This window comes from Fusarium odoratissimum, assembly GCF_000260195.1.
Source record: "Fusarium odoratissimum NRRL 54006 unplaced genomic scaffold supercont1.9, whole genome shotgun sequence".
Taxonomy (NCBI): domain Eukaryota; kingdom Fungi; phylum Ascomycota; class Sordariomycetes; order Hypocreales; family Nectriaceae; genus Fusarium; species Fusarium odoratissimum.
The window spans coordinates 1,198,468-1,222,644 of record NW_022158695.1 but is presented as its reverse complement, the minus strand read 5'-3'; the positions used below and the strand labels follow the sequence as shown (position 1 = coordinate 1,222,644).

Sequence of the window (24,177 nt, the reverse complement as noted above, 5' to 3'; positions counted from 1 at the left end):
GAACGCGCCGGGAAGCTAACTTTCTGCCAAATCCCACCGCTTACCTCATCGAATCCTCCACGTCGCAACAGCTCTCCAAGCTACGACACCAAATCGATCTCCCAAGGGCAAAGGTGCCATGTGAAGTCTTGATCGACTTCCACACTCTTTCGCCTTTTTCTTTCAAGATGCGCCGCTTTCTGGCCTATCTCTTACTGGCCATAGCAAATGGCTTCGCACTCACTTCTGCAGCCGCATCCGGTTATCACGAGCAATTGACGCTTCGACCTTTACCCCTGTCCCAGCTCCTAGCGAGCTTCAACTTCCGAGCCAATACATCGATTGCGGATTTTGAAGCCCATAACTTTCGACTGTTCCCTCGATCCTTGGCGCAGATTCTTCAGTATGCTGGGACACGAGAGTTACATTTACGATTTACGCTAGGACGATGGGATGCTCAGTCGTGGGGTGCTAGACCGTGGGACGGAACACGCGAGGGAGGCACTGGTGTTGAACTCTGGGCGTGGTTGGACGCTGAGACTGATGAAGAGGCGGATGAGAAGTGGTTAACATTGACCAACGCCCTTTCGGGATTGTTCTGCGCCAGTTTGAACTTTATCGATGAGACGAGAACGATTCGACCTGTTATGTCTTTCCAGCCCGACGGCGACCACTCGAACTCGTCGCTTGCGAACATGAGACTTCTTCATGGTGTTTTGCCGCATGAGGTTGTCTGTACAGAGAATCTGACACCTTTCTTGAAGCTGTTGCCGTGCAAGGGCAAGGCTGGTATTGCTACGCTTCTGGATGGTCACAAGTTGTTCGATGCATCGTATCAGAGCATGGCAATTGATGTTCGACCCAAGTGCAATGCAGATGGAGAATGCTTTTTGGAGATGGAAGAGACTGTGGATATGGTTCTTGATGTCAATCGATCCAAGAGGCCTCAAAGTATGTCCTTTGATGCTGTTGAATGACCTTTCTAACAATTTTAGACAACCCGATTCCGCGACCCCCTCCTGCTCACGAGCTGCTCTGCGATACCTCCAAACCCTACCACTCTGACCACGCATGCTACCCCGCCGACAGTCTTGACGGTCAAGATTGGACTCTATCTCAAGTCTTCGGTCGCCCCATGAAGGGTACATGTCCTCTCACCGACCCCAATGTTCCTCCAGTCTGTGTTCAGATCCCCCAGTCCCGCGACATCTACACCACCGAAGGCGCCCGCGAGATCCGATCCCAAGACGGAAACTCTCGCTGCTACAGTCTCGATACGAACGCCGAACTCACTCTCATGCTCGTCAAGCCCGAGTCACAAGACGAGGACAAGATCCTTAATAAGCCCGAGACACCCCTTCTCTACGCTGATCGCAGCTTCAACGGCCACGGCCAGGAACACGGTGGTGTACAGGCCATCTTGAGCAACCCTAGTGACACCGATGTTGAGTTCGTCTACATGGAGTCACTGCCATGGTTCATGCGTATCTATCTTCACACCCTCTCGGCCCGTATTGCCGATTCGCCTTGGTCGAACTCGAGCGACCTGATCAAGGAGATCTACTACCGTCCCGCACTCGACCGCGCAAGGGGTACACAGCTTGAACTCCTCATGCGCATTCCGCCGCACTGCACCGTTTTCCTGACATACGATTTCGAAAAGTCCATTTTGCGATACACCGAATATCCTCCTGACGCTAATAGAGGTTTCGACGTCGCCGCCGCTGTCATCACAACATTAGAGCCCAAGGTTCTCAACATCCGCACTACGACACTGCTGCTGTACCTACCCACGCCTGATTTTAGCATGCCCTATAACGTCATTATCTTTACATCAACGGCGATCGCACTGGCATTTGGAGGATTGTACAATATTTTGGTCAGGAGATTTGTGGGTGCCGATGAGGCGCAGAGTACGGCTTTGAAGGCGAAGCTGTTGGGACTTGTTAATAGAATGAAGGGCAAGGCTGGGAAGCAATAGATATGATGTATGAGTTATTTTCTTGGTTACAATACAAGATCTTCCTGTTACCTCTGCAGTCGTCTTCAGCTGGCATGGTCCTGCGATCCGAGTACATGGCCTCGGGGAAGAGATCACGAATGATGGTCAACGCGATCAAGTGTGTCCCCGGTCTTACCGTCTTTGTCACGTCGACCCTGCAGTGTGCTTGTTGAAGCATCATCGGGCCGCGTCATTAGATCTGGGGAACGTGGACACGAACTTATCGCATCTCTGTTGAGGTTCCAGATGACGAGTTGAGGTGTACATGTGTTCAGGGTCCTCGAGGCACTCAAGGGCTGCCCGAATTGTAGTTGGCGTCTTCAAGGACGACGTGGACGTTCTCGCAACAGCCTCGAATGGAAGAAGAGGTCAAATCTGCATGTGGAGGAGAAGACGAAGAGTCGAACACAACATTACTCTGGAGTTCTACAATACAACAACAGAGATTTAAATGATAAGAATTATTTATGGCATATTCTGATCATCTCTTCTTCGAGGCATTCCCGCGAGATGTAACCGAGATAAGAAGGTATCGAGTAGAAAAGGCTCGGGCCTTCCTCTCTTTCTCTATCGCCTTCATCTCGTCCAATCTATCCGCATTTGCCAAGACATCCCCTGCCCAACACCATCATCTTATAGCACTGCAGCTGCCAGCTTCTCGCATTCCATGTCAACACGTAAATGCGCCTTGCGCAGTTCGCAACCATGAGACTCCTCGCTCTACTTCTCCTGATCATCGTCGCGGTGAATGCATACTACACCCTCTCTGTCTACGCACCTTCGCTTCCTCAGATCCACGCGCGCATCATCAATGCAAGGAATAAAGCTTTCATCATCGGCGCCACGAAACCCAGCACGTTCTGCGGTCTTGACAATGCTACTGAATGCCCCGATGGCACATCCACACAAGTCGATGGAAACATGACTGGTCTCGCAGTAAGTCACATCACCATTCACTCAGCCCATACTCATAGCAACAGGCTGCAGTCCCAGGCGGTCAATTCATCTTCGTCGCTCCCGACGGAATCATATCCTACCCGCCAGCACACTCCGCCCTCCGGCCCCCAGGCTCACAAATGGGCGGGTTCCATCCCGTGCATGTCATCTCAGAGTGTAAGATGCCTGTCACGATACTCATGTGGTCACCGGAGAACGCAAATCCCGGACTTTGGGCTTGTCTAACGGCGAGGAATGTCCCGATCACGAAGGAGGCCGTTCTCAAGGCGACAACGGGCACTTTTACGGGAAGCGGCTGTTTGACTGTCGAGGGGATTGAGATCCAGACTGCAGGGGATAAGTTCGCTGCTTGGGCTTATACGTAGGAGGAGTTTGGAGGATGTGACAGGTGATTAGTAGGATGATGTGGACGATAGTCGATAGGGAATGTCATTTCGGTGTGCTTCGGGCGATGATTCCCAGTTACCAGCGTCGCTTGCAGCTTTGTATCTCTGTCACAAATTTAGATCCTGAGTCTGTCATTGTACCTTGTCATGTGTCGCAGCGATATGCTTAACATCAGCCTCTATCCTCAATGTGAGGCCTTCGAGTAAGTCCCCAACTAAGCAATTGCTTCTTTCAGCACAATCGATCAATATTACCCTTCCTTTGACTATAAAGATAGAGCTCCCGTGGAACCGTCAATCTTGCCTTTGTTTGATCGAGTTCATGATGCCATTCCCCCACTAGCCCTGCACCCCGCAACTCTGTGGCTGCATATTATGTCCAGCTGCCCTGATAGAGTGTCTGACTAGGTAATGTCTCGCCGAAATCTTACTATTTTTGGTAAGAAACTAAGATCTTTTTTCGGAGACATTTTCCATGTGTGTAAGTGGCTCCCAGTCATGAAGCTGTGTCCTCCTCGTATAAGTGATAAAATGACGACCTCCCACGAATGTCTGACCTCTTCATGTCAATTCAATTGCTGCCAGACTGATTTCCTGCACTATGGCCCAGACTGCGATACAAACTGCTCAGCATGCTTTCAAGAAGGGCTATCTCGTAAATGATGGACTTCTTGACTCCGGCATGATTGGAAAGCTCAAACAGTCGTATTCATCCGAACCGATCGAAGTCCTGAGAGCCCGCTACGAGAAAGAAGGATATCTCTTTATGAAAGGCCTTCTTCCTCGCTCTGACGTACTCGACTGCCGAGAAGCATACTTCAATTTTCTCAGCCCCAGTGGTGTTCTACAACCCAATTCGGCTCCCGTTGATGGTATCTTCGATCCTGACAACAAAGGTGTCAACTATCCTAGTATCGGTGCCGGCCCTTTTGGCAAAGATCAAATCAACCCAGGTTCATTCGCTAGTCTTGCGGAGAAAGCTCACACAGAGGACTTCTACCTTGAGTTTTCGAGACATCCAGCCTTGAGAGACTTTGTTTCCAACTTGAAAGGCTGGGGCGATGATACAAAGTTACTCCCAAGGTCTTTGTTGAGGAATAATACGCCACATAACAATGCAATTGGAGTGCACTATGATCAGTCATTTCTACGATATGGAGAGCCTACTTCAGTGACAGCTTGGGTTCCGATTGGGGACATCAGTTTACAAGGCGGCGGGCTGATATACCTCGAAGGCAGTGAGTCTTCCTCCAAAGCATGGAGATCCCCAAGCTAACCGCCAAAAAGGCGACACCCTAGGTCGAACACTGGAAGATGCATTTAACAAAAAGGCTAGGGACGGCGGTATGACTGAAGAGGAACGCATTGATGCATTCAATAAGAACATGATGTCCAATGGTTTCTTAGAACTCGGTCCCATCAAATTTCTAGAAGATAATGGAGGTGGAAGATGGCTTTTGACAGAGTATGAAGCCGGCGATGTTGTTTTTCACAAACCACATATGGTACGTATCTGCGATACTTGGAAGAAACTCGGCTGATGCTGTGTAGATTCATGCTTCAACTATCAACAAGGATTCTGAGAACCGAATTCGACTTGGAACAGATTTGAGATTCGTGGATTCTTCGAGACCTCACGATACGGTATGTGATTCTTATACATGAAGGATCGGACTAATCGTGATGCAGAGATGGTCTGCTCCTTTTCGACTCGATGATGGGCTGTGAAATGGTGAATCAAGGCTGTGGTTTCAGCTTTTGACGATATATCAAGACTTTTCTTGAGGGGGGGTCAATTAAATATCACATGCACAAAGAGCAGAAACATAAAAATCGTTCTCCATTTTTGTTCTTGGATATCTAAATCGCTACTAAAGTCAAAGGCATAACTGTTGTCGATTGATACAACTAAAATACAAACATGCTGTTGCGCTCGATGCTCGTTAAACCTAAGTCTTTGTCAACCACATTCATCATTCGTCAAGGCTACAAGTCAAGACGTACCTCCTGCACCGGCTTCACAGTAACGACCTTGGTCTTGGTCATCTTTCCTCCTCTGTAACTGTACTGGAAATTCCACCCACTGCACGCAGCGCCATGGTTTCCGTACCGATCCACGACGACGATGCCGCTCTTGAGATCGCCGTACTTGCGAACCATGCGAAGAACTGCATCCTCGGCTGCTTCCTTTGGTGAGAGGCCGTTGCGCATGCCTTCGATGGCTTGGTAGCATGGGAGGAAACGGAGCATGATGTCGCCGTCGCCTGTTGCTCCGCAGCCGCCAATGTCGCTGTCGACGTAGGAGCCGCTTCCAACGATGGGGCCGTCGCCGACGCGTCCGGGGATCTTGTGGGAGGCGCCGTTTGTTGTTGTTCCTGCGGCCATGGAGCCGTCTTTGTGAATTGTGATGAGAGAGAGGGTGTCATGGCCTGTTTGTTTATTGGTCTTCATGGTGCTTGTCGTGAGGGTGGTGAGAGGCTTGTAGGGACCGCATGTTGATGCCGGGTTTGGGCTGACGTTGATGCGATAGTTGGGCTGGCACTTCTTGGCCTTCCAGTCCTTGCACTGCTTATCCGAGTTTTTGGTAGACAGGCTTGTGGTCTTGAAGCCGTTTTGGATAGCAAACTCTGTAGCTTGGTCTCCGACAATGAGAGAATGAGTAGTATGGTCGAGGACATGTCGAGCAACAGAAATCGCACTCTTGACGCGACGCAGAGCAGCAACAGCACCAGAATTCATACTCCCACCATCCATGATCATCGCATCAAGTGTAGTTTCACAGTTCTCATCAGGACTTCCTCCAAAGCCTACACTCCCATCGCACTGCTTGTTCTCGCACGTCGTGCCTCCAATTTCAACCGCGTCAAGAGCAGAAGCCTTCTTCCCCAGCGCGGTGAAGGCCGCATCCGTAGCGGCGGTGAAATCGCCACCCCATGTATTAATAACAAGAGGAAGACCAGGTGTATTACCCGCCGCGAGTGTAAATGTCGAAAGGGAGAGAACTCCCATGAAGATACAAAGAGCAGACATTTTTGTTTGTTGTTCGGTGACGATGGTGAAAATTGGCAGGGAGAGTGGCGTTTCTTATACGACGTTTCGAAACAGACGCTTTTGATAAGCGTGGTACGGGCTGTGAACCTTGTAGGACGCTATAACCAATTGTTTCACAGACCGGCACTCGATAGCTAATTCAGCCTGTTTCAATGCAATGTGATAGTAGAGAAGCTGCAGGGATGATTGCTTACGCGTGACCAACATGAGACCGTATTTAAACCCCTCATTCCAGTCTCACATTCCATTCCAACCTCTCTTTTAATTTTTAAACTTCAACCTTTGTGAAACTCACATGCCAAGAGGAGAAGATTAAAAGGACTTTTGCATAATAGTTAAATAAATTAAACCCGCTAGCTACACCATTACAAGCTTATAAAATGGCTGTAGACGCTAACGTTGACACTGTATCTGAATTCCTCGCCAGGGCTGTTGATGTATGCCATGCTGTGCGAGGGATACACAGTCTGGGATATACAGATCGCTGTGATACCGACTTTGCTCGCTTGCTCGAGGGATTGACGCATTCGGTGAAGCGTGTTGAGAATGAGGAGGGAGAATATGAGAAAAGTCTGATCAAGTTTGCCTGTGTTCAGATCGGTAATGACCTCGTCGTCCACATCAACCGTGTCTTGGACGCGTTCAGTGATTTAATTGATGTCGCTGGCTTCCGCAAGCTTTGGCCCCTGGACGATGTCACGGCGCTGAATGTACGGCTCCGTGAAGTGTTGCATCAATGCCAAGACACCTTTCCGTCGTCACAGTGAGTTCAGTTGACTTTACTGGTTGCTCTCCAGGAGCTAACGGTGCGCTAACGTTGTGTTGCTAGTGAACTCTGTCTACCCTTGCTCGCTGATTTACAGCTCACAGGCCGTGAGCTTGAGCCGGAAGAGATTGAGACGAAGAGTTCAATTGGGAGCACGGAACCAGTTGCTCACGATGATGCTGGCAAGTCTCCCGGGCAGATCCCGGTTATCCCGAGACCCCCGAGGCTAGCTCCCGTCGGCCTCATCAATGACTTCATTCTCGAGAGTCTGTCATACAAAAGTATGCATGATCGCGAAAGCCAAGTCACTGAAGCCCACGGTAAGACTCTTGATTGGATCTTTGACAATTCGCCCATCCATCAATCTCTGTGTCAGAACTTCAGAGGAAGCTTCGTCTCATGGCTTAGCAGCACGGAGCTGGGTCCTATCTACTGGATCACTGGAAAACCCGGGTCTGGTAAATCCACGCTCGTGAGATACCTCTCCCAGCATCCTGTTGCGCTGTATCATCTTCGCAGATGGGGTGGCAAGAAGAGAGTCAATACAGCGGGCTTCTTCTTCTGGACGAGTGGATCTCGGCAGCAGAGGTCGCAAACTGGCCTGCTGCGATATCTCCTGCATCAGTTGCTGTCTTCTGATCCAGAGCTCATTGAAAAGGCGTTTCCTGATCTCTGGAGTCGCTTGCGACAGATGACAACCAAAGAACGAGTCAACTTTGCTCTGGAATGGACCGTCCAAGATTTACAGGCTGCCTTTCACTCTCTTCTCGACGCGGCCTTGCATAGCGTGAATATCTGTCTCTTCATCGATGGTCTTGATGAGTTTGATGGCGATCATGTCCAAATCATCAACTTCTTCAAGGACTTAACATCCAGATATGATGGAAAGTCACTCAAACTCTGTCTCTCATCTCGGCCATGGGATGTCTTTGAAAAGGCATTTGAAACATCTGTCCCAAATACCAAGCTTCAGGACCTGAGCTACGACGATATGTACCGCTATGCAACAGATACACTCAAGGCGAATAACCAGATTCGAAGGCTGATGAAACAGAATCCGGAGTCGACTCATCTGTTAGTCACTACGGTGGTTGAACAGGCCAATGGGGTTTTCTTATGGGTTAGACTCGCAGTTGAGCGTATGCTCGTAACATTTCAGAAGAACAGCAAGTTCGAAGTTCTGGAGACAACTCTGAAAGAACTTCCCACTGATCTTGATGATCTCTTCGAGAAGCTTCTTTTCAAGGACCAGACATCCTCGGAGATCGTGCAGACTGCCACTCTGTTCCAGCTCATGCATGCCAGGGAAATTGTCGCGGACTTTATCAAAGATGAGTCCTCCAACTCGCTGACAGTCTGGGAACTTGCCTTTGCGCTTTTCAAAGAGGACGATGTTATGGCTCTCGATCGCGAAGTGGTGGAAGCTTCGGATGAAGAAATTCAGAGACGGTGCGGAACTACAGTTCAGTATATTCAAGCTCGCTTCGCAAGGCTTTTGAACGTCCACGTTGCCAAGCCCATGGGCAATATGCGTGTTCCAAAGTTCCAGGATAGACATGCCAACGTTGCAAGTCTCATCACGACGAGCAAAGTCATCTACATACACCGTACAGTTCGAGACTGGCTCATGGACGGCGGAGCAGGAAAACGTCTTGAAGCACTCCAGTCTCCAGACTTTGACCCTCATATTCAACTTCAGAGATCATATGTCCTTCGTCTGAAGTATCCTCTCGAAGAAATAGAGCATCATCGGCGTTTAGATGAGTGGTATCCTGATATTGCACTCGCCATGACACATGCACGATACATCGTTAACGATGCTCAGGGCCTTCAGCGGAAATTCTTGAATGAGATGGATAAGGCCCTTTCTTGGCTCTGGCTTGAGAAGCCGTCTGATCCTTATGACCATTGGGCAAAGAGTACGTTTGGGGCTTATGAGGTTAGGATGAAAGCGCCTCCTATTCATCGGCCGTTTTTGTGTCTTGCGACCAAGTTCGGTCTGGCAACTTATGTCTGTCAGGAAGTTGAGGACCTGACTCGTGAAGAACAAGCGGTGGAAGAAGAGCAAGAGGACGGGTCTACACCTTTACTCTCATACGCGACAGAATTTCTCTGCTCTCGTAACAAAACCATCTTCCCCGTGTCGTCACCCAAGCTCGTCCATTGGCTTCTCAACAATCCCTCACGCATCAACCCAGGTCCCAATCATAAATACAAACACTTCATCACACATCAGTCAATTACTCCATGGCTGGCTGTTCTTCGTCATCTTCGCGATGCAAAGCGGAGGGAATGGATTGAATACTACGATATCAACCCTGAAGGAACTTCACGTTGGACTGAGATTGTAAGGGAGCTCGTGCAGTTTTCGGATGTCAGTGCTGTGATTTCGAAGGATATGTGGGATCCAGAGATCACTGCGTTGGGAGTCATGGAGATGCTGGAGGAAACGTATGGTTCTGCTGAGGTGCAGAGGATCAGGGTCTTGATGGAAAAGAAAATGGTTCAGTAACCGTGTAGCTCAATATCACTCCTACATTCTCTAAATTATGCGGTTTATTTATTTCCTGTGTCCATTTCTATCACGTATAGAAGATAGGAAACCGAAACATATTCAATGGTTTTTCATATCTTCGTTCGAAAACCTCTAGTAACCTTCCTTCCGGTTGACTTTGTTGATGAAATCGTTTCGTCCCTGACTCAACCTCTCAAGGTTCAATCTAAAAATATCCAACAACCTCGTATAGTAAAATGAGGAAGCAGCACTGATATGTGGCGTAATAGTCACATTCTTCGCACTCCACAGTGGATGCTGATCTGGCAAAGGCTCAGGATCGGTGACATCAAGCGCTGCACCCTTGATAGTCTCCGAATTCAGCGCCTCGATAAGATCATCGGTATTGACGATAGGTCCTCTCGCAATGTTAATCAAGAAAGTTCCCTTCTTACCAAGAATTTCAAATTCAGGCTTCGAGATCAATCCCTTCGTTTTGTCAGTCAATGGCACTGAGATGACGAGGATGTCTAGTCCTGAATCGAGAAATTCGTGGATTTCTTCTTTGGATCCGCCGGAGAACCATTTGCTAGGGAATTCACCCTCTGGGTCACCAAGGCCTGGGGGCGTGTAGGAGTCATCGCGGCGAGACTCTGGAGTGTTGCGAGGGTGGAGAGTGTAGGCATGAACGTCTAAACCTAAAGCTTTTGACAGACGGGCTGTTTGACGGCCGATACTGCCGTAGCCTAGGATGCCACTGTAGTTTGTTAGTCGAAAATCTCTGGAAAGGAGAGTATGGGTTCTGACATTCGCTTGCCAGCTGTGTCTTCAGTATCTTCGGCGCCCTGATGAAGACGTTTCCATTTTCCTTCATCTTGAAGCTTTGTATATTCCTTCACTATCAAATCGTAAGCCAGAATTCTCAAAAGGAGCTCCTGGATGTCCTACAATGAAGTCGATGAGATAGATAAGTAGTAATTATCCACTCCGCAATTTGAGGTCTATCAATTAGCTATAGTCTTCCACCTTGCAAGTCCAACTCACCCATGGACTCCGTTGGCGGTCGAAAATGGAATCTTTGTATCCGTAAAGAGGGGATCTTTGATTAGATGGTTGGCACCAGCGCTCGTAAGCTGAACGTATTGCAAATGCGGCGCCTGCTCTGGTTTTGGCAACAAGGTGGCAGTCAATAAAACAGTAGTATCTTGCCACTCTTCTTCCTTGAAACTAGGATCTAGAGGTGCACCCCATGGCTGAATGAAAGTCTTGATAGTCAAATCAGGGAACTGTTTCTGAATAGCGTCAATCTGAGCCTTTGGTGGTTCAACTGTTGAGAAGATTACGGCTTTGTGGCCTTTGAGGGTTTTGTTGTTGGTAATTCTGACGAGCGTCATGATGAAGGTACTGGGAATGAAGTTGTCAATCGGAAGTACGAGAGGGAGAATTGAAGGAGATCATGAGTGAATATTGAGTCTAGAGGATGACAAATAGACATCCACGATGATGCTGTCGTCAAGGTGGGGCTGATTGACGCCTTGAGATAAGGATGGATCTGAGTGGATTGATATCGCGATGAAGAGGTTGCATAGTGCCGATGTTGTCATTATAGTCTCGGAAACGAATTAAAATTCAACTGTATATGGACTTTGAACATATAAGTTTTGGGTTGTGCAACGTTGATTGATTGAGTTTATGAGGCTGACCTGTCTTGAAATCGACTACCCTGTACTGCCTCGGAAACAATGCCGAACTTGCGCTCCACAGTCTGCATGGTTATGCTAGAACATTGTTGCGATCATATATAAGATCTGGGTGCTCATAACACTTTTGTATGAACTTTAAAGAGAATTTATGCTGTCATGCTATGCCAACTTTTCACTTCAGATCCTGATTTATCATCCGGTTAATCACCATGAGTAGCGATTGCACTGTAACTTAAATAACCCCTCCACATTCACGGCCATACCACCATGCTGAGATTGTCTTAAAACATTGGCTGAGCCCGAATAGCTGTGCCACCCAGCCGATGAACTGGAAGAAGCCAAACAAAAGGCATAATTTTCTACGTTCCAATAAATAGAGATATTTGACAGTTCCATTCTTTCAGCCCAGCCAAACTCCGTGGCTGTGCCCACCAAACAGCTCAGCCCTACAGGCAGCCTACGCTAAACATCATCCACTAACCCTGCAGGACCGTTGGCGGTGGCAGAGACCAGCAGCTGAAAACGCCCCCAATTTCCAGAACCTCGGGACGACTTCACACAGCCCAATGCCATGAATGCCAACAAAGAGCAGCTGATTCCGCCTTGAAGACAGCCACAAAAGCCTGAGATGACTTCAAATACCTACCCCTCCTCCCATCTTAGGTTGAGTCGACCATCACTCAACACTTTACGATGCCTCGGGTTGTCCTACCAGATCCTGCTGCGCTAAATGAAAGCCTTCGCAACCCTCTTCCGACGTACTCAGCTGTCGACAATGACGACCTTCTAACCAGAATCGAAGCCGCCGGGAGCGTCGAATTTCCTATCCTACACTCCCCCGCCGGCCGCCCGACTAACCTCCAACGCCTTACCGCCGATGTAGATTGGGCAACTTACGATGAAGCATACCGAGTCGAATCCGACATCGTTAATGCCTTCTTCTCCGCCATCGAGGACGGTCACGACGATATTGTCGCCGATTTTATAGCCCGCGGATGGGTGTCGCCCGATACTACAAGTCGATGGGGCGAAACACCGTTGAATGCTGCTGTGCGCGCGGGCAAGGTTCCCATGGTGAGCCGCCTCGTTGCTCTTGGTGCTAGCGTCAATGAGTACGGTCGCGCACGGGATGGCAGTAGCACCGTCAAGGCTGCAGACTTGCCTGAGCGTACGCCGTTGATGGTCGCTGCTGAGCGCGGGCACCTCGCATTAGTCAAAGTCTTGATCGAAGACTACGGTGCGAAGCACGACCTCATTGCGCCTGACGGGGCGATCGCTCTTCGTCTCGCCGCTGCCAACCGCCATCGCGAAATCGTTCATTATCTCCCGTCCATTCGCGGCGGCGCGTGGAAGCGATGGGCGGTTGTACATAAAAAGCAAATGGACCGGGTGCGACGAGCTATCGATAGAATCGTCAAGTTCGTCAGGATACTCATTTGGGATCTCCCCAAGCTTTTGGTCTGGGATGCGCCGAAGGAGATATGTCGCGCTGTTTGGAAACGTCGTCATCGGGTAAAGACCTTTTTCAAAGAGTTGCCCGGCAAAGTCAAGGACGCGATACTCGAGATACCTAGTACCCTCAAACGCGCTGCAAAGGAGGTTTGGAAGGGCATCAAGGAGCTTCCGTCGCTTTTGAAGAGCTTGGTCAAGGCGATTTTCAAAGTATTGTGGAAGATCCTGACAGGCATACCCGGCGCTGTAATGTTTGTTCTAAGATGGATCGGAAGCGGATTGAAGGGCATCGGCGAAGCCATCTTCAACATTTTCGTTAAGATGTTCTCCCTTCTACACACAGCAGTCATGGCCGTAGTGACTTTCTTGCGCGGGATCACTCTTCGGGATGTATGGAATGGCTTCTGCCATCTCGTACGCGCCATCTTCGTGGACGCGCCCAAAGCAATTGGCGCATTCTTCGTGGCCTTTGGCAGAACGAGTTACGATGTGCTCAAAGCAATCTTTGGCACTTTAGGTTCCTGTATCTGGTTTATCGGCGCGGGTCTCCTCTGGTTGATCCATTATATTCCACGTCGGATATGGACCATGATTGAGGCGATGGGGACGTCTTTGGTCAAGGCCTGGGAGGAGATTATGGTGTTTGTTAATCCTAAGCGAATGTGATCCGTTAGTCATAGGTTCAAATTATGATTAAATGATATTCATCAATTAAATGCTGAATTGAGCGACATCGACTGCCAACACCAGAAGATAGAGGATGTAATGCGCTCCCTTCCATCTTGATGATCTCAATGGGAGGCTGACAGCCCTGGATTTAGGGGACGCCACAGGGTCCTCTGGGGCAAGACATCACCAACCACCGGGCTGGCCCGACGCCTCCAGCTTCAACGTTAACGCCGTTATTATGGAATATTTTATGTTCGGTCCTTTCGTGGTAATTGTCCGTCCATACATTAGCCTATCTATATGGCCGCGCCATTTCGGGACTTACTGCTTGTACGGGGATCACAGCGTTGACAGGTTTCGTCAGAAGCCAACTTCACAGGGCCAGTAACACGCTGAGCAAGATGGATCGATTAGCACTCACTCTCAACATCACGAATTCGACATCAAACTACGACTACAAAAATTGTTGCATCAACCGGCACCATTATCAGATTTATTGAGAAGCGGTATGTGAGATTTATGAGACGTTCCTCTCGATATTAGTAATTCCACGGTATAATTCCATCGAAGCCACCCTAGACTTCTAGAATACGGCAATTAAGCACTGGACGCTCGCCGCTGGGGTAACATCCACTCTAATTTATACGATATCATTACTTTCTTTACCTAGTCTATATAATGTTTACTATCATTTTTTCGTGATGGTTCGGCATATCATCTCAACCCTCGATGCCCGTATTTCTATCCTGACCCTGCTCCGGCATAATTAGTGGTGTATTATAATTCCGTGTCATTAATCCATCAAGCAATCGTCGCCACGTTTATCACGAATGCATGTCTATACCTCCGCCATATATCGGCTCTGCCTTGAACTCCTTGCATTCATCCTCTCAGCCTCAGCGTATTGACTCCGTCTTGCGTCTCTCGCCTCAGCTCTTTCATCATTACCCTCCCAACCCGCCTTGATCAGCCAGAACAAAGCCATCAAAGGGGTCGTAAGTAAACCTAGAACACCGCCAAGAATCGCCTTGAAAGCCTGTGGCGTCCAGCGGTCTTTATATCTCCAATCCCCGCCATCGCGTTCTCCAACTGTGGTCAAAACCCCCACGCTCAGTGGCCAGAGGAGTAAGAAACCCACGACAGCGAGTATAAAACCTCTTAGTGCCCCTTGCACGATTGTCGTAAGTACAGGAGGGACTGTGGATTTTCTCTGAGTCTCCTTCTCTTCAACTTCGGAGTCGCTTAGATCAGATACCGGTGGAAGAAAAAACAGCCATCGAAGCCACTGATGCGAGGGCTCAGGAACAAAGCCAATCGGCTGAACAGAGCGTTTCGAAAGGTCGTAACTGACGAGTCCCATCTCAACGAACCACGTGAGAATGCATTGGACGATAATAGTTACAGCTGCATCGCCTGATAGTGTATTTGGCAGTTGAAACAACCGAATTGGGTTCTTGATGGTGTCTTGCGTGGTGTACATGACTATCCATTCTCATTAGCTTTTCATCTCAGACTTCAGCTGTAAACTCACCATAAGCCAATGCGAAATTCACACCCCCAGATAAAGCCATCGCGCCTATTCCATCAAGCCCAAAGACATAGAAGAGCTGATGCCCCGTAAACTGCAGACTCGGCTTCAGGCGCCCCTCATTGCCACTGTCATCTCCTCTCTGCTCTCGTTCCTCCTCGCCAAGGTTGTCAGGTTTCAGAATCCCGCTGGACCCCTGCACATTCAGCCCCTGTGTCTCAAGTTGCGCCGTCGTAAGCATATCTTTTCCCTTATCAGAGACGAACTCATGGAAACTTGTTTGGTTTTATTCCTATTTTTCCTGTCTTCGTGGTTTTTGATGCATGGAAGTGGGAAATTTTAATTAAACGTCGCCAAGCTGTTGAAAGGGGGCTTAGGGAGATTACACGGGAAAAATGGGAAAGCTTGGACTTTTAGATGGGCGAAAAAAAAAAAGTTAGTTAGCGAAAAAGAGAGAATGCGAATACTAATCCGAGATACTACACTACGACTTTGTTGAGAAAATGGTTCACATGGTACCATTTTACACCGCTATCTCATGGGAGTCACGCGATTCTATGGCAGTTGTTGAGAGTCGGTAGTTGAAGATTATGTGATGCAGGAAAAGCATAAAACTATACTGTTTCCCTAAAAGTTTATCACTGCAGAGTGGACCGACTGTTTGGTGTTTTGAAGGGTTATCGTGAAGCTCTTACGGTTTCACCACCGAATACCACCACGATCGGTTCAATCGGCCCAAGAGGACGGCTTACAACGCACAAGGCGACCTGTCAAGACCGTATTGATTGACGCCACCTGAGAATCTAGGCCCTCTCGTCTCCTTCGGTTAATTCATCCGTTGATTTAATCTATTCAGCGGTTAACAGATCCATCTTCATTCGTCTGGACTTGAGGGGACATCTTGGAAGCGACATCAGGAGAAGGGCAGAAGCAACTCCATCGTCTCAGGACGACTGACCCAAAGCTTGGGCCTGCAAGGGTCTTGAGATGGGGACTTGCGGAAAAATAAACACCGTTGCCATGACCCCTGCGGCGCTAAAGCAGGAACAAAAGAACGCTTGTGTTTTTCCATCTTGTCTTCTGCCCCAGTTTCAGGTACAGCGGTTCTTCGGCCGAGATGGACTGCTCGCTTGCAAGACGGGCATGTCACTTCGCTTGGGACGGTGTTGGCAGTATTCAACTGAATGACCGTTTTGCCATTTCTTGGCAATAATCAATCTTACTTTGGCCATCTGCAGACTATCGTGAAGATCCAGATGCTAGCCTCGACTATACCGTCGGTAAAATGCGACTGTAAACTTAAAATACTATGAATATCACTGTAATACTTGCATGATCTGCTCATATCTCGATCAATCATACCCATAAAACCACAGGGGCTGAAACCGCCTTGGCCAACACCATGCAACCCTTCACCACCCTCATCCCTGATGGCATATCGACCCGATCATGACACCCCTGCATCAATCTATCCAAGGCGGGAAACTGATCCGTTTAGCCATGAGGCTCTTTACCCGCCAGCTCAGGTCTCCAAACATTCATATAAACCGCCATCTTCCCCTCTCGAAGATACTCTCTTTCTTCACTCAGGCTCATTCAGCAGTTCATTCCATTCACTTTTTGCTCCTTGCACATTCTTTTACGCTTCTTTGACAGAAGTCGTTTCATTCATTCATTCATTTACTTCAACCGCCAGTCGGATATCATCACTCTTTACAAACACAACCCACTTTTTTCAAGATGCCTTCTTTCACCTCCAAGACTCTTCTCGCCGCCGTTGCCGGTGCCATGGGCGTTGCTGCCCACGGTCACGTTTCCTCCATCAACGTTGCTGGCACCGTCTACGACGGCTACGATGCTAGCTCTGCTCCCTACGACCAGACCCCCAAGACCCTCATCGCCTGGTCCACCACCGCTTCCGATAACGGTTTCGTCGCCCCTGATGCCTTCGGCACCGGCGACATCATCTGCCACCGCGATGCTAAGAATGCTAAGGGCCACGCCAAGGTAAAGGCCGGTGAGCAGATCTATATCAAGTGGGATACCTGGCCCGAGAGCCACAAGGGACCAGTCATTGACATGTTGGCTTCTTGCGGCTCTGCCGGCTGTGAGTCCGTCGACAAGGAAACCCTCAAGTTCTTCAAGATCGACGAGGCTGGTCTTGTCAAGTCTGGTAACCCCGGTACTTATGCCTCTGACGAGCTGATTGCCAACGACAACGGCTGGCTCATCGAGATCCCCGAGAACATCAAGCCCGGTTCTTACGTTCTCCGTCACGAGATCATTGCTCTCCACGCCGCTGGTCAGGAGAACGGTGCTCAGAACTACCCCCAGTGCTTCAACCTCGAGATCTCTGGTTCCGGCTCTGAGCTCCCTGAGGGTACCCTCGGAACTGAGCTGTACAAGTCCACCGAGAAGGGCATCGTCTTCGATCTCTACAACAGCCCTACCAGCTACCCCATCCCCGGCCCTGCCATGACCATCAAGTCCCCCAAGGTTACCCAGGGCAAGCTCGCTGAGAAGGCCAAGGGTACCCCCACCACTGGCTCTGGCTCCGGTTCCGACTCTGGTTCCGACTCCGGCTCTGCCGCCCCTGAGACTCCCGCCCAGACTGAGGCTCCCGCCGCTGGTACCTCTGCTGCCGCTCCTGTTGCCACTTCCGCTGCCGCTGAGGAGCCCGCTGCCCCTGTCGAGACTTCCCCTGCTGCTCAAGAGCCTGCCACTCCTGTCCAGACTGAGGCTCCGGTTGCTAGCAAGCCCGCCAAGACTGGCTGCAAGGCCAAGCGCGGTATGAAGGCCCGCCGTCACGCTCGTGACCTCATGAACTAAGCAGACCACTAAGCGTGGTTGTGTATGAAAGGCTTTTACAAGGACAAAAGCCTGTCTATCCTGAATGGGATGAATATTTGAGTATTCTGCTGTATATATGTGACCTCGAGTCCAAGATATAATTCAATTACCTTGATTATCATTTATCTTACCCTGTCCGATACTCGTGTGACATGCTTGAGTGCTTCTCCGATCGGAACCTCAAATGCCTAGCTCTTATAATGCTGCATACTTTGAACCCATACAAGAACATCCGTCCTCTCAACAGTCGCTTGGCTCTAGAGATGTTAGCGGTTATGTGAATGAAGAAAGCCACTGTCCACATAGATATACCTCGCGTAGTGTCCCCAATACCGCTTAGCATATAAGAATGTAAGGCCGATGCTTGTTGAACCTTGTAGACATCCTCTCTGGGGCTGATAGCCTTATCCAGACCCATAACTTAGCAACTGGTCATACAAAAGATTCTAGGAAAGTTAGAATTATGAGAGATTCCTACCCGTTCACAGTGTTTCATAGAAGCTCCTCTTCAAGAGTATTGACAAGACTGACGCCTGAACCAGATAGGTGTAACATAGGTCTCTATTGCTAGGACTAACTTGAAGTCATAATCATAAGCCTGATTTTAACTATGTACAGAGAATATCAAGGTATCGCATCTTAAAGGTCATTCGCACGCTTCCCCTTCTCCTTCTCGTACTCCTCCAACCAAGCCTTGGTGAAATCAACAATATCCTGCTGAGCTTTGGCAACTGCAGGAGGAGGGAGTCCGATCTCAGTGGCGTTAGGGTCCAGACCATTCTCATCCCAATGGTGAACACCGTACGGGATAAGGATGAATGGTTCACTGGCCGTCGACTTCCTGGGAGCAAGACCAATCTTGTGAGGTGTAGCGGCTCTCCAAGGATCGTATTCACCGTCGATGAAGGCCACGCGTGGGTAGCTAAAGTTCCAGCCACCGAGCTTGTTGATGGATTCGACGTCAGGTTCAGCTGTGATGTTGAATTCCTGGCGGCAGGGAATGGTGCTGAACTCGACATCGACGAGGCGGGAGACCAGAGGGAGCTGGTTCTTAGGCACTCCAGAGCCAGTCTGCCAGTATCCCCATTGTGTGCATGTCTGATAGGTCCACTGACGTCCACTGGATGCTGGGTTAAGGCTAGTGCTGCTATACATTTCGCGAATAGAGTAGCATTCATTCACTGTCTGGCCTTGACAGCCTCCCTGTTTATCAGACTCAACGTTTGACCTCATATAACCGATGTAGTTGAGGAAACGGTTTGTCAGATACTTGACGTCGTTCTTGTTTGCATGAGCTGAGAGCCACTTCTTGACATAAGGTGTGAGAGGCCTAGTGCTGGCGTAGAGAAGAGCATCGGAAGAAACACTGCCACAGTAGATCCCGAAATCAGGTGAGTCCTGTGCAGGGTCCCAGTTGTTGCCTTGCAGCCCTTGGATACCGCGGGAAATGGTGGATGCAAAGTCGTCGTCGCGTAGACCAAGGAGACCAAACGCAATCTTGAGCTGTTTCTTCTCCTCCTTGTCGCTGCCAGTGAGGATCTTGTCGACGACTTGAGTGAGCTTTTGTGTGACCTTGGCACAGTCGCCGGGTGCGAAAAGGCGTGCAGCCTCAAAGTACTCCCAGTAGTCGATGATAGCCTCGGTGACACCAGAAGAGGAGATGCCACCCCAAAAGACCTCAGGGTAAATCTTTCTGGCGAAAGCAGCAAAGGCACCAGCGTAGGATCCACCGTAGATGATGTAAGGCGTGTTGGAAGCGGTCAAATTGTGCTTCTCCAGACCTGGAAACTTGACATGCTCGGCAAAGTAAGCTGTATCAGCGAGAGCCTGCTCAGTGGACAAGAAACGCAGGTTCTTTGTCTTGAGATCCGGAACAGGAAAACTGGTGCCATAGTAACGATGCTCGAGAATGACTCCAACACCACCAGTCGCATTGGCCAGCATCTTCAGGATACCATGTTCGAGGAATGGAATTCTGTCCTCGCCTGAAGTCTCACCAGAGGCGAGAATAATGACCGGTCCGCCCTCGCGATAATGCTGCGCATCGAACCAATATCTCAAGGGAAACTTCTTATCCGAGTGAGGTTCATACTTGGTCTCATTGTGGAAATGATCGACGGGAACCGAGATATTGTGAACTTTTATGGATCCAGAGTCTGAGGAGGCTCGAGCGGACAGAGCGGGGATACTGTACGCGCTTCCTCTGGCGGTGAGCGCCAAGAGGGCAGCGGAAGCGCAGCCAGCAAACCACATATTTTCTGGTGATAGAAATATGTTGTTGTTTTGGTCAAGATATAAATCGCGGGGGGGCTTTAAGCTTCTCATATAGTTTTGCGATACGGCCAGCCACCTTCCTGTTTCAGATTAATAAGAGCATCATGGTCACACTGAAAAACATAAGTTCCGTTGCATTTGGAGCAAGGATCTCCATTTATATCCATAGCAAGGAACCTTTGTAGATTGATGAATCACGGCATTTTTGAGCCGATTATCACTCTTACAGTACCTTATCTGCTGTTGCCTGTTAATTGATACAGTAGCATAAACCCCCGCCTTGTCACTGTGGTGATGTGGATAAACTCTCGCGTGATTCACACAAAGTTTATCGGCATCAACCGATAGATACACGCACGTAATATGAAGCCAATTGCCACTCAATCTAGTAACATATACACTAAATACTGTTACGATAGTCTATACTAGATGCATCAGAATGTCACCAGACGATTGAGGCATTGCTCAGTGCTGGCAGCAGATGGTCAGGCTGTTGCGCCTATTCAGAGCTTATTGGCTCGCATGATGATGAAACCTTCTGAAATTTCATGTAACAGTTAAACGACGTCGCTTTATATATGTTTCGTTTTACATAAATAAGTAGTTGTGCGGAAAAGCAGAATAAAACTATCACAAAGCCTTATAAGAATGATCCGCGTCGAACAGGTAACGCAGGCGAGCATACCAGACCTAGGCTGCTGTAGCGTACGTCTCCTCTTGGCAGACATCCGTGTTTAAAATTAGAATTATTGGAGCTGTCAATGTTCAGGCTGTGTCTTCTTTACTTGGAACAGCCATACTTGTCACCTAGTTCACGGAAAACTTCCAACATCTCAACCTTCCCAGTCACGGTATTCTCATCAACCTCATACTCCTTCGCGATCAATCCACCCGGTAGTGACGATTCTATCATTTCCATAAAGTCGGGAATGCAATGCTCAGGAAGGATCTGTCTGAAGAAAGCCTTCAAATCCTCACCTTGCGCAAGTCCGAGCTCAACCTTGTTGTCAGTGATTTCCTCAAACATGTCTCTCAGATCGATTGAACTGTAGGCACGAGGACCAAAGATCTTGAGGACTTGCGGACCGGGACTTTCGAGCTTGCTGAGCAAGTTATTCGCACAGACTTCGCCAACGTCTCTGAGACTGACGATTGGGATCTTGAAATCCCTTGGTGCGATCCATGATGAGATTGTTGGCGGATCTCCCAAAGGCATTTGAAACATGTACTCAAACTCTTCCTGAAAATGAGTTGACTGTAAGATAGTCACTTCAGGCACAGAGTCTTTGAGAATCTTGTCGGTGTGATGATTCAAGCGCACAAAGCCCTAAATCGTCAGCATCGACATGGATGGCGACTTGGCTACTATTACTTACGATACCATGGTCATTATGAGACCCCAAACCAGACAGAACAACAAGTCTCTTAACGCCTGATTTCTTCAAGGCACCTTTGACATTGTTTGCTGTTTGCTTGGCCCAGTCGCTTTGGTCGATGATCTCATAAGTCGGCGGCGGGACATAGAGAACGGCATCAGAGTTGCTGAAATCGAGACCTTCCTCAGACGCAACACCGCCCTTGACTGCATTGAAGTTTGGGTGGCTGGTGTATTCATCTGGTGCCTTGGAAGTGTCACGATAGATGCCACGGATAGTAGGATTGGCCGGAGAGGCCAAGAGTAAGCGGATAGCCTCTTTTCCAACTTTTGTTGAGGCAGGAAGAACAGTTATGTGAGTAGACATTTTGGAGGCTTGGTGGAGTGTTGAAGCTGGCTCCCATTCCCTACGGTTGTCGAGCTGACCGACGTATATTTATATGTCTTGCAGCCCGTGTCAATACGGATACCAAGGCGTTAAAAGAAGAGAATGGCAAGACTTTTGCTAAATTTATGTACTCAGCTGAATGCCGTGACACCTCAGGAGACTTGGCACTCTTTGGATTGGGCAGTGGCACTTATTGAGTCCATCCACTCCGCCAGTTTACGGAGGTCACAAGGAGGATGGCCACGCTGCCAATATTTGCACAATATCGCTCTTCGTTCTTTCTGGAGAAGGACCTGGCATCCCGGGTGTAACATATTCCTACCTGAGCTCTTACGCAGAGCTGACGAAGGCAACGTGACGGATATAATTGGCGAAAAATCATGAGTGCAACAATCGCTACATGATAAAATCAGCCACCAGAATGTGAGGCTTGTTACCCCTCATCGACATGGTCATATCATCAAGATATGAAATATATTGTTTCATTTTCATTACAAGGGATACGAAACTCCCTCATATATGAGATCCATTATGCTTTGCGTCAGTTCCTGCAACATGACCGCCGAAGTCGATGGCCTCGTCGCCGCAGCCGGCCAGTTTGTCGACGAGAGTATCAAGATCTACCAACTCTGCAAAAGGTTACGACAAATCTGACGATGCACCCGAGGAGCTGAAAGTATGGCATAGTGCAATCCTTAGCCTTCAACATGTTATTGACGGGATTCATGGCACGGCTGTTCTGAGATTGAGAGTTTGGAATTTACTACAGCGCAGTCCATACCTGTTAGCCACTCGCTTTTAAGAGGCCATGTAGGGGGGAAAGAAGAAGATTCAAGAGGCGATGACTTCCGCTGTCAGTGCTTTGCTATCAGAAAGAAAAAAATATTTATTCAATAACAGAGGAAATTAGGCTAAGCTTGAGCTGAGTAGAGGCTTTCCGGAACGTGACAGGAGGTTGAATGTCATGTATGCTCGCCACCTCTCGCCTTACTGAGCGGCCGACATCAATCTCTGATAGATGGTCGTAGCCTTGCCACTTAAAATTTCCTGACAATAGGCTTCCGGGGTTGTCACTTTCATGTCGGGAAAGAGTTCCGTCGCATCTACATATCCTAAGTAACGCGCGTATTCCGGGGTATTATCCCCACGAAGTCCGAGTGAGTTGAAGTATTGGTACTTCACTACCTCGAAGTAGTTGAACGAGTCTGCAGGCGGCGTATCGGCCTCTGCTCTGACCACTCCGGCCTTGATCGTGGCCTCCAAGACCTACAGGCCCAAATCTGATTAGTACAGTACATCTTTTTGGCTCCTCCCTTCATATAACAGACTTACGTAGTTGCGGTCAATCTTTTCGCCACTGGCCTCTTCCAACATATCGTATACTTGGTTCATTGTGAGAACCGCGTTGTAGGCGAAGACCATCTTATTCAGGGTCCGAGGATCAGCGATAATGCGAGCGACCCATCTTCCAATATCCTGCAGATCTGTAAAGGCACAGGGGGTATTTCCGTCCCCTGCAATGCACCCTAAAGTGAGTGGTAGGGCATAGTCGATACGGCCAGAGGGAAGGCGAGGCAACATCAGCTGATACCAGTAGCCGATATCGATAATAGTATAAGGAAGTTTGACTTTCTTGATGTGATTAATCACATGTTCTTTCTTTATCACCTGTTAGCGGTAGTAGCCATGTCATACTCGGATGGACATACAGTATCCCTCAACTTTAGAATACCTTCTGGGGGCATCACCGTGGCGAAACAGCAAGGCAAGAAGCGCTTGACACCAGCGGCTTGAGCTGCATTGATGAGCGGGATTTGCATAAGGAGGCCGGTAGCACTGATGGCTGAAATGACGGTATCTATACCATGGAGGTGTCTCGAGAGTTCATCCTCAGGGGCACTTAGATCCGCAGGCACCACCTTAATGCCCTTCTCATGGAGAGCAAGTACCTCAGGTCTCTTTAGTGAGGATGGCCGGACTAGCGCAGTAATCTCCTAAGAATCGGGCAAGTCAATAAGATTCTTACGCCAAGAAAGAAACCTGACGTACATATCGCGGCTCCGTTGAGTTGAGGAGGCCGTTCAAAATTGAAGCGCCCGTCTCACCAGTCGCACCGAGGATCGCGACCTTCATCTCGCTGACAGACTCAGAGCTTTACACTGAGAATATTTCTTGATATGATACAGCAAATGTGCCAATGTTGCCACAGTTGATAGATATGAGGTTGCCTTAGAAATTGAGCAATTTGAGGCGAGGTCAGCTTAAATACCGGAAAAGTAACCCAAGTGCCCGTAGCTGCAGAC

General features: G+C 48.9%; 13 protein-coding genes across 15 annotated transcripts; 7 read left to right on the top strand and 6 right to left on the bottom strand.

The window, feature by feature from the left end:
- Positions 1-94: 94 nt before the first annotated feature.
- Positions 95-2,171, top strand: FOIG_06807 (phosphatidylinositol glycan, class T). Its single transcript, XM_031206027.1, has 2 exons — positions 95-930; positions 975-2,171. Exons 1-2 carry the CDS (start codon positions 168-170, stop codon positions 1,958-1,960), a joined length of 1,749 nt encoding a protein of 582 aa, XP_031064751.1. The 5' UTR covers positions 95-167; the 3' UTR covers positions 1,961-2,171.
- A 347-nt stretch (positions 2,172-2,518) lies between these two features.
- On the top strand, positions 2,519-3,303 carry FOIG_06806 (uncharacterized protein; the record flags this gene model as incomplete). The annotated part of the gene is made up of 2 exons (XM_031206026.1): positions 2,519-2,917; positions 2,962-3,303. Exons 1-2 carry the CDS (start codon positions 2,663-2,665, stop codon positions 3,301-3,303), a joined length of 597 nt encoding a protein of 198 aa, XP_031064750.1. The 5' UTR covers positions 2,519-2,662.
- Positions 3,304-3,925: 622 nt separating this feature from the next.
- FOIG_06805 (phytanoyl-CoA hydroxylase) lies at positions 3,926-5,052 on the top strand (the record flags this gene model as incomplete). Its single annotated transcript, XM_031206025.1, has 4 exons — positions 3,926-4,562; positions 4,612-4,829; positions 4,876-4,968; positions 5,014-5,052. The coding sequence occupies 4 exons, from the start codon at positions 3,926-3,928 to the stop codon at positions 5,050-5,052; spliced, it is 987 nt and encodes a 328-aa protein (XP_031064749.1).
- Positions 5,023-6,534, bottom strand: FOIG_06804 (N4-(beta-N-acetylglucosaminyl)-L-asparaginase). The gene is made up of 2 exons (XM_031206024.1): positions 5,329-6,534; positions 5,023-5,273 (listed from the first exon to the last, which is right to left on the bottom strand). Exons 1-2 carry the CDS (start codon positions 6,352-6,354, stop codon positions 5,268-5,270), a joined length of 1,032 nt encoding a protein of 343 aa, XP_031064748.1. The 5' UTR covers positions 6,355-6,534; the 3' UTR covers positions 5,023-5,267.
- A 106-nt stretch (positions 6,535-6,640) lies between these two features.
- On the top strand, positions 6,641-9,728 carry FOIG_06803 (uncharacterized protein). 3 transcript variants are annotated; one of them, XM_031206023.1, is made up of 2 exons: positions 6,641-7,138; positions 7,254-9,728. In XM_031206023.1, exons 1-2 carry the CDS (start codon positions 7,112-7,114, stop codon positions 9,651-9,653), a joined length of 2,427 nt encoding a protein of 808 aa, XP_031064747.1. In that variant the 5' UTR covers positions 6,641-7,111; the 3' UTR covers positions 9,654-9,728. The 3 variants fall into 3 exon arrangements, with proteins under 3 accessions (XP_031064747.1, XP_031064745.1, XP_031064746.1); XM_031206021.1 differs by having other exon boundaries at positions 6,642-7,138; positions 7,205-9,728; XM_031206022.1 differs by having other exon boundaries at positions 6,642-7,199; positions 7,246-9,728.
- Positions 7,239-11,312, bottom strand: FOIG_06802 (D-3-phosphoglycerate dehydrogenase). Its single transcript, XM_031206020.1, has 4 exons — positions 10,680-11,312; positions 10,584-10,636; positions 10,443-10,533; positions 7,239-10,392 (listed from the first exon to the last, which is right to left on the bottom strand). The coding sequence occupies exons 1-4, from the start codon at positions 11,027-11,029 to the stop codon at positions 9,789-9,791; spliced, it is 1,098 nt and encodes a 365-aa protein (XP_031064744.1). The 5' UTR covers positions 11,030-11,312; the 3' UTR covers positions 7,239-9,788.
- Positions 11,313-11,854: 542 nt separating this feature from the next.
- Positions 11,855-13,570, top strand: FOIG_06801 (uncharacterized protein). The gene has a single exon (XM_031206019.1). The coding sequence runs from the start codon at positions 12,032-12,034 to the stop codon at positions 13,454-13,456; it is 1,425 nt and encodes a 474-aa protein (XP_031064743.1). The 5' UTR covers positions 11,855-12,031; the 3' UTR covers positions 13,457-13,570.
- Positions 13,571-14,077: 507 nt separating this feature from the next.
- On the bottom strand, positions 14,078-15,402 carry FOIG_06800 (uncharacterized protein). The gene is made up of 2 exons (XM_031206018.1): positions 14,991-15,402; positions 14,078-14,941 (listed from the first exon to the last, which is right to left on the bottom strand). The coding sequence occupies exons 1-2, from the start codon at positions 15,226-15,228 to the stop codon at positions 14,298-14,300; spliced, it is 882 nt and encodes a 293-aa protein (XP_031064742.1). The 5' UTR covers positions 15,229-15,402; the 3' UTR covers positions 14,078-14,297.
- A 1,049-nt stretch (positions 15,403-16,451) lies between these two features.
- On the top strand, positions 16,452-17,971 carry FOIG_06799 (endoglucanase). The gene has a single exon (XM_031206017.1). It carries the CDS (start codon positions 16,728-16,730, stop codon positions 17,814-17,816), a length of 1,089 nt encoding a protein of 362 aa, XP_031064741.1. The 5' UTR covers positions 16,452-16,727; the 3' UTR covers positions 17,817-17,971.
- Positions 17,972-18,316: 345 nt separating this feature from the next.
- Positions 18,317-20,220, bottom strand: FOIG_06798 (uncharacterized protein). Its single transcript, XM_031206016.1, has one exon. The coding sequence runs from the start codon at positions 20,160-20,162 to the stop codon at positions 18,477-18,479; it is 1,686 nt and encodes a 561-aa protein (XP_031064740.1). The 5' UTR covers positions 20,163-20,220; the 3' UTR covers positions 18,317-18,476.
- Positions 20,221-20,892: 672 nt separating this feature from the next.
- Positions 20,893-21,863, bottom strand: FOIG_06797 (uncharacterized protein; the record flags this gene model as incomplete). The annotated part of the gene is made up of 2 exons (XM_031206015.1): positions 21,488-21,863; positions 20,893-21,438 (listed from the first exon to the last, which is right to left on the bottom strand). The coding sequence occupies exons 1-2, from the start codon at positions 21,851-21,853 to the stop codon at positions 20,893-20,895; spliced, it is 912 nt and encodes a 303-aa protein (XP_031064739.1). The 5' UTR covers positions 21,854-21,863.
- Positions 21,864-22,429: 566 nt separating this feature from the next.
- On the top strand, positions 22,430-22,528 carry FOIG_06796 (uncharacterized protein; the record flags this gene model as incomplete). Its single annotated transcript, XM_031206014.1, has 1 exon — positions 22,430-22,528. The coding sequence occupies one exon, from the start codon at positions 22,430-22,432 to the stop codon at positions 22,526-22,528; it is 99 nt and encodes a 32-aa protein (XP_031064738.1).
- Positions 22,529-22,773: 245 nt separating this feature from the next.
- Positions 22,774-24,007, bottom strand: FOIG_06795 (uncharacterized protein; the record flags this gene model as incomplete). The annotated part of the gene is made up of 4 exons (XM_031206013.1): positions 22,774-23,140; positions 23,207-23,533; positions 23,584-23,868; positions 23,924-24,007. The coding sequence occupies 4 exons, from the start codon at positions 24,005-24,007 to the stop codon at positions 22,862-22,864; spliced, it is 975 nt and encodes a 324-aa protein (XP_031064737.1). The 3' UTR covers positions 22,774-22,861.
- Between the last annotated feature and the right edge of the window lie 170 nt (positions 24,008-24,177).

Coding starts and splice junctions, on each gene's coding strand:
- FOIG_06803 (XM_031206021.1), top strand. CDS start 6,756: ATGGCTGTAGACGCTAACGTTGACACTGTATCTGAATTCCTCGCCAGG. Junction 7,139..7,204: donor GACACCTTTCCGTCGTCACA/GTGAGTTCAGTT, acceptor TTGTGTTGCTAG/TGAACTCTGTCTACCCTTGC.
- FOIG_06807 (XM_031206027.1), top strand. CDS start 168: ATGCGCCGCTTTCTGGCCTATCTCTTACTGGCCATAGCAAATGGCTTC. Junction 931..974: donor TCGATCCAAGAGGCCTCAAA/GTATGTCCTTTG, acceptor TAACAATTTTAG/ACAACCCGATTCCGCGACCC.
- FOIG_06799 (XM_031206017.1), top strand. CDS start 16,728: ATGCCTTCTTTCACCTCCAAGACTCTTCTCGCCGCCGTTGCCGGTGCC.
- FOIG_06798 (XM_031206016.1), bottom strand. CDS start 20,162: ATGAGAAGCTTAAAGCCCCCCCGCGATTTATATCTTGACCAAAACAAC.
- FOIG_06802 (XM_031206020.1), bottom strand. CDS start 11,029: ATGACGCTCGTCAGAATTACCAACAACAAAACCCTCAAAGGCCACAAA. Junction 10,637..10,679: donor ACCGCCAACGGAGTCCATGG/GTGAGTTGGACT, acceptor GCTAATTGATAG/ACCTCAAATTGCGGAGTGGA. Junction 10,393..10,442: donor GACACAGCTGGCAAGCGAAT/GTCAGAACCCAT, acceptor AACAAACTACAG/TGGCATCCTAGGCTACGGCA.
- FOIG_06800 (XM_031206018.1), bottom strand. CDS start 15,228: ATGCTTACGACGGCGCAACTTGAGACACAGGGGCTGAATGTGCAGGGG. Junction 14,942..14,990: donor GAATTTCGCATTGGCTTATG/GTGAGTTTACAG, acceptor GAGAATGGATAG/TCATGTACACCACGCAAGAC.
- FOIG_06801 (XM_031206019.1), top strand. CDS start 12,032: ATGCCTCGGGTTGTCCTACCAGATCCTGCTGCGCTAAATGAAAGCCTT.
- FOIG_06804 (XM_031206024.1), bottom strand. CDS start 6,354: ATGTCTGCTCTTTGTATCTTCATGGGAGTTCTCTCCCTTTCGACATTT.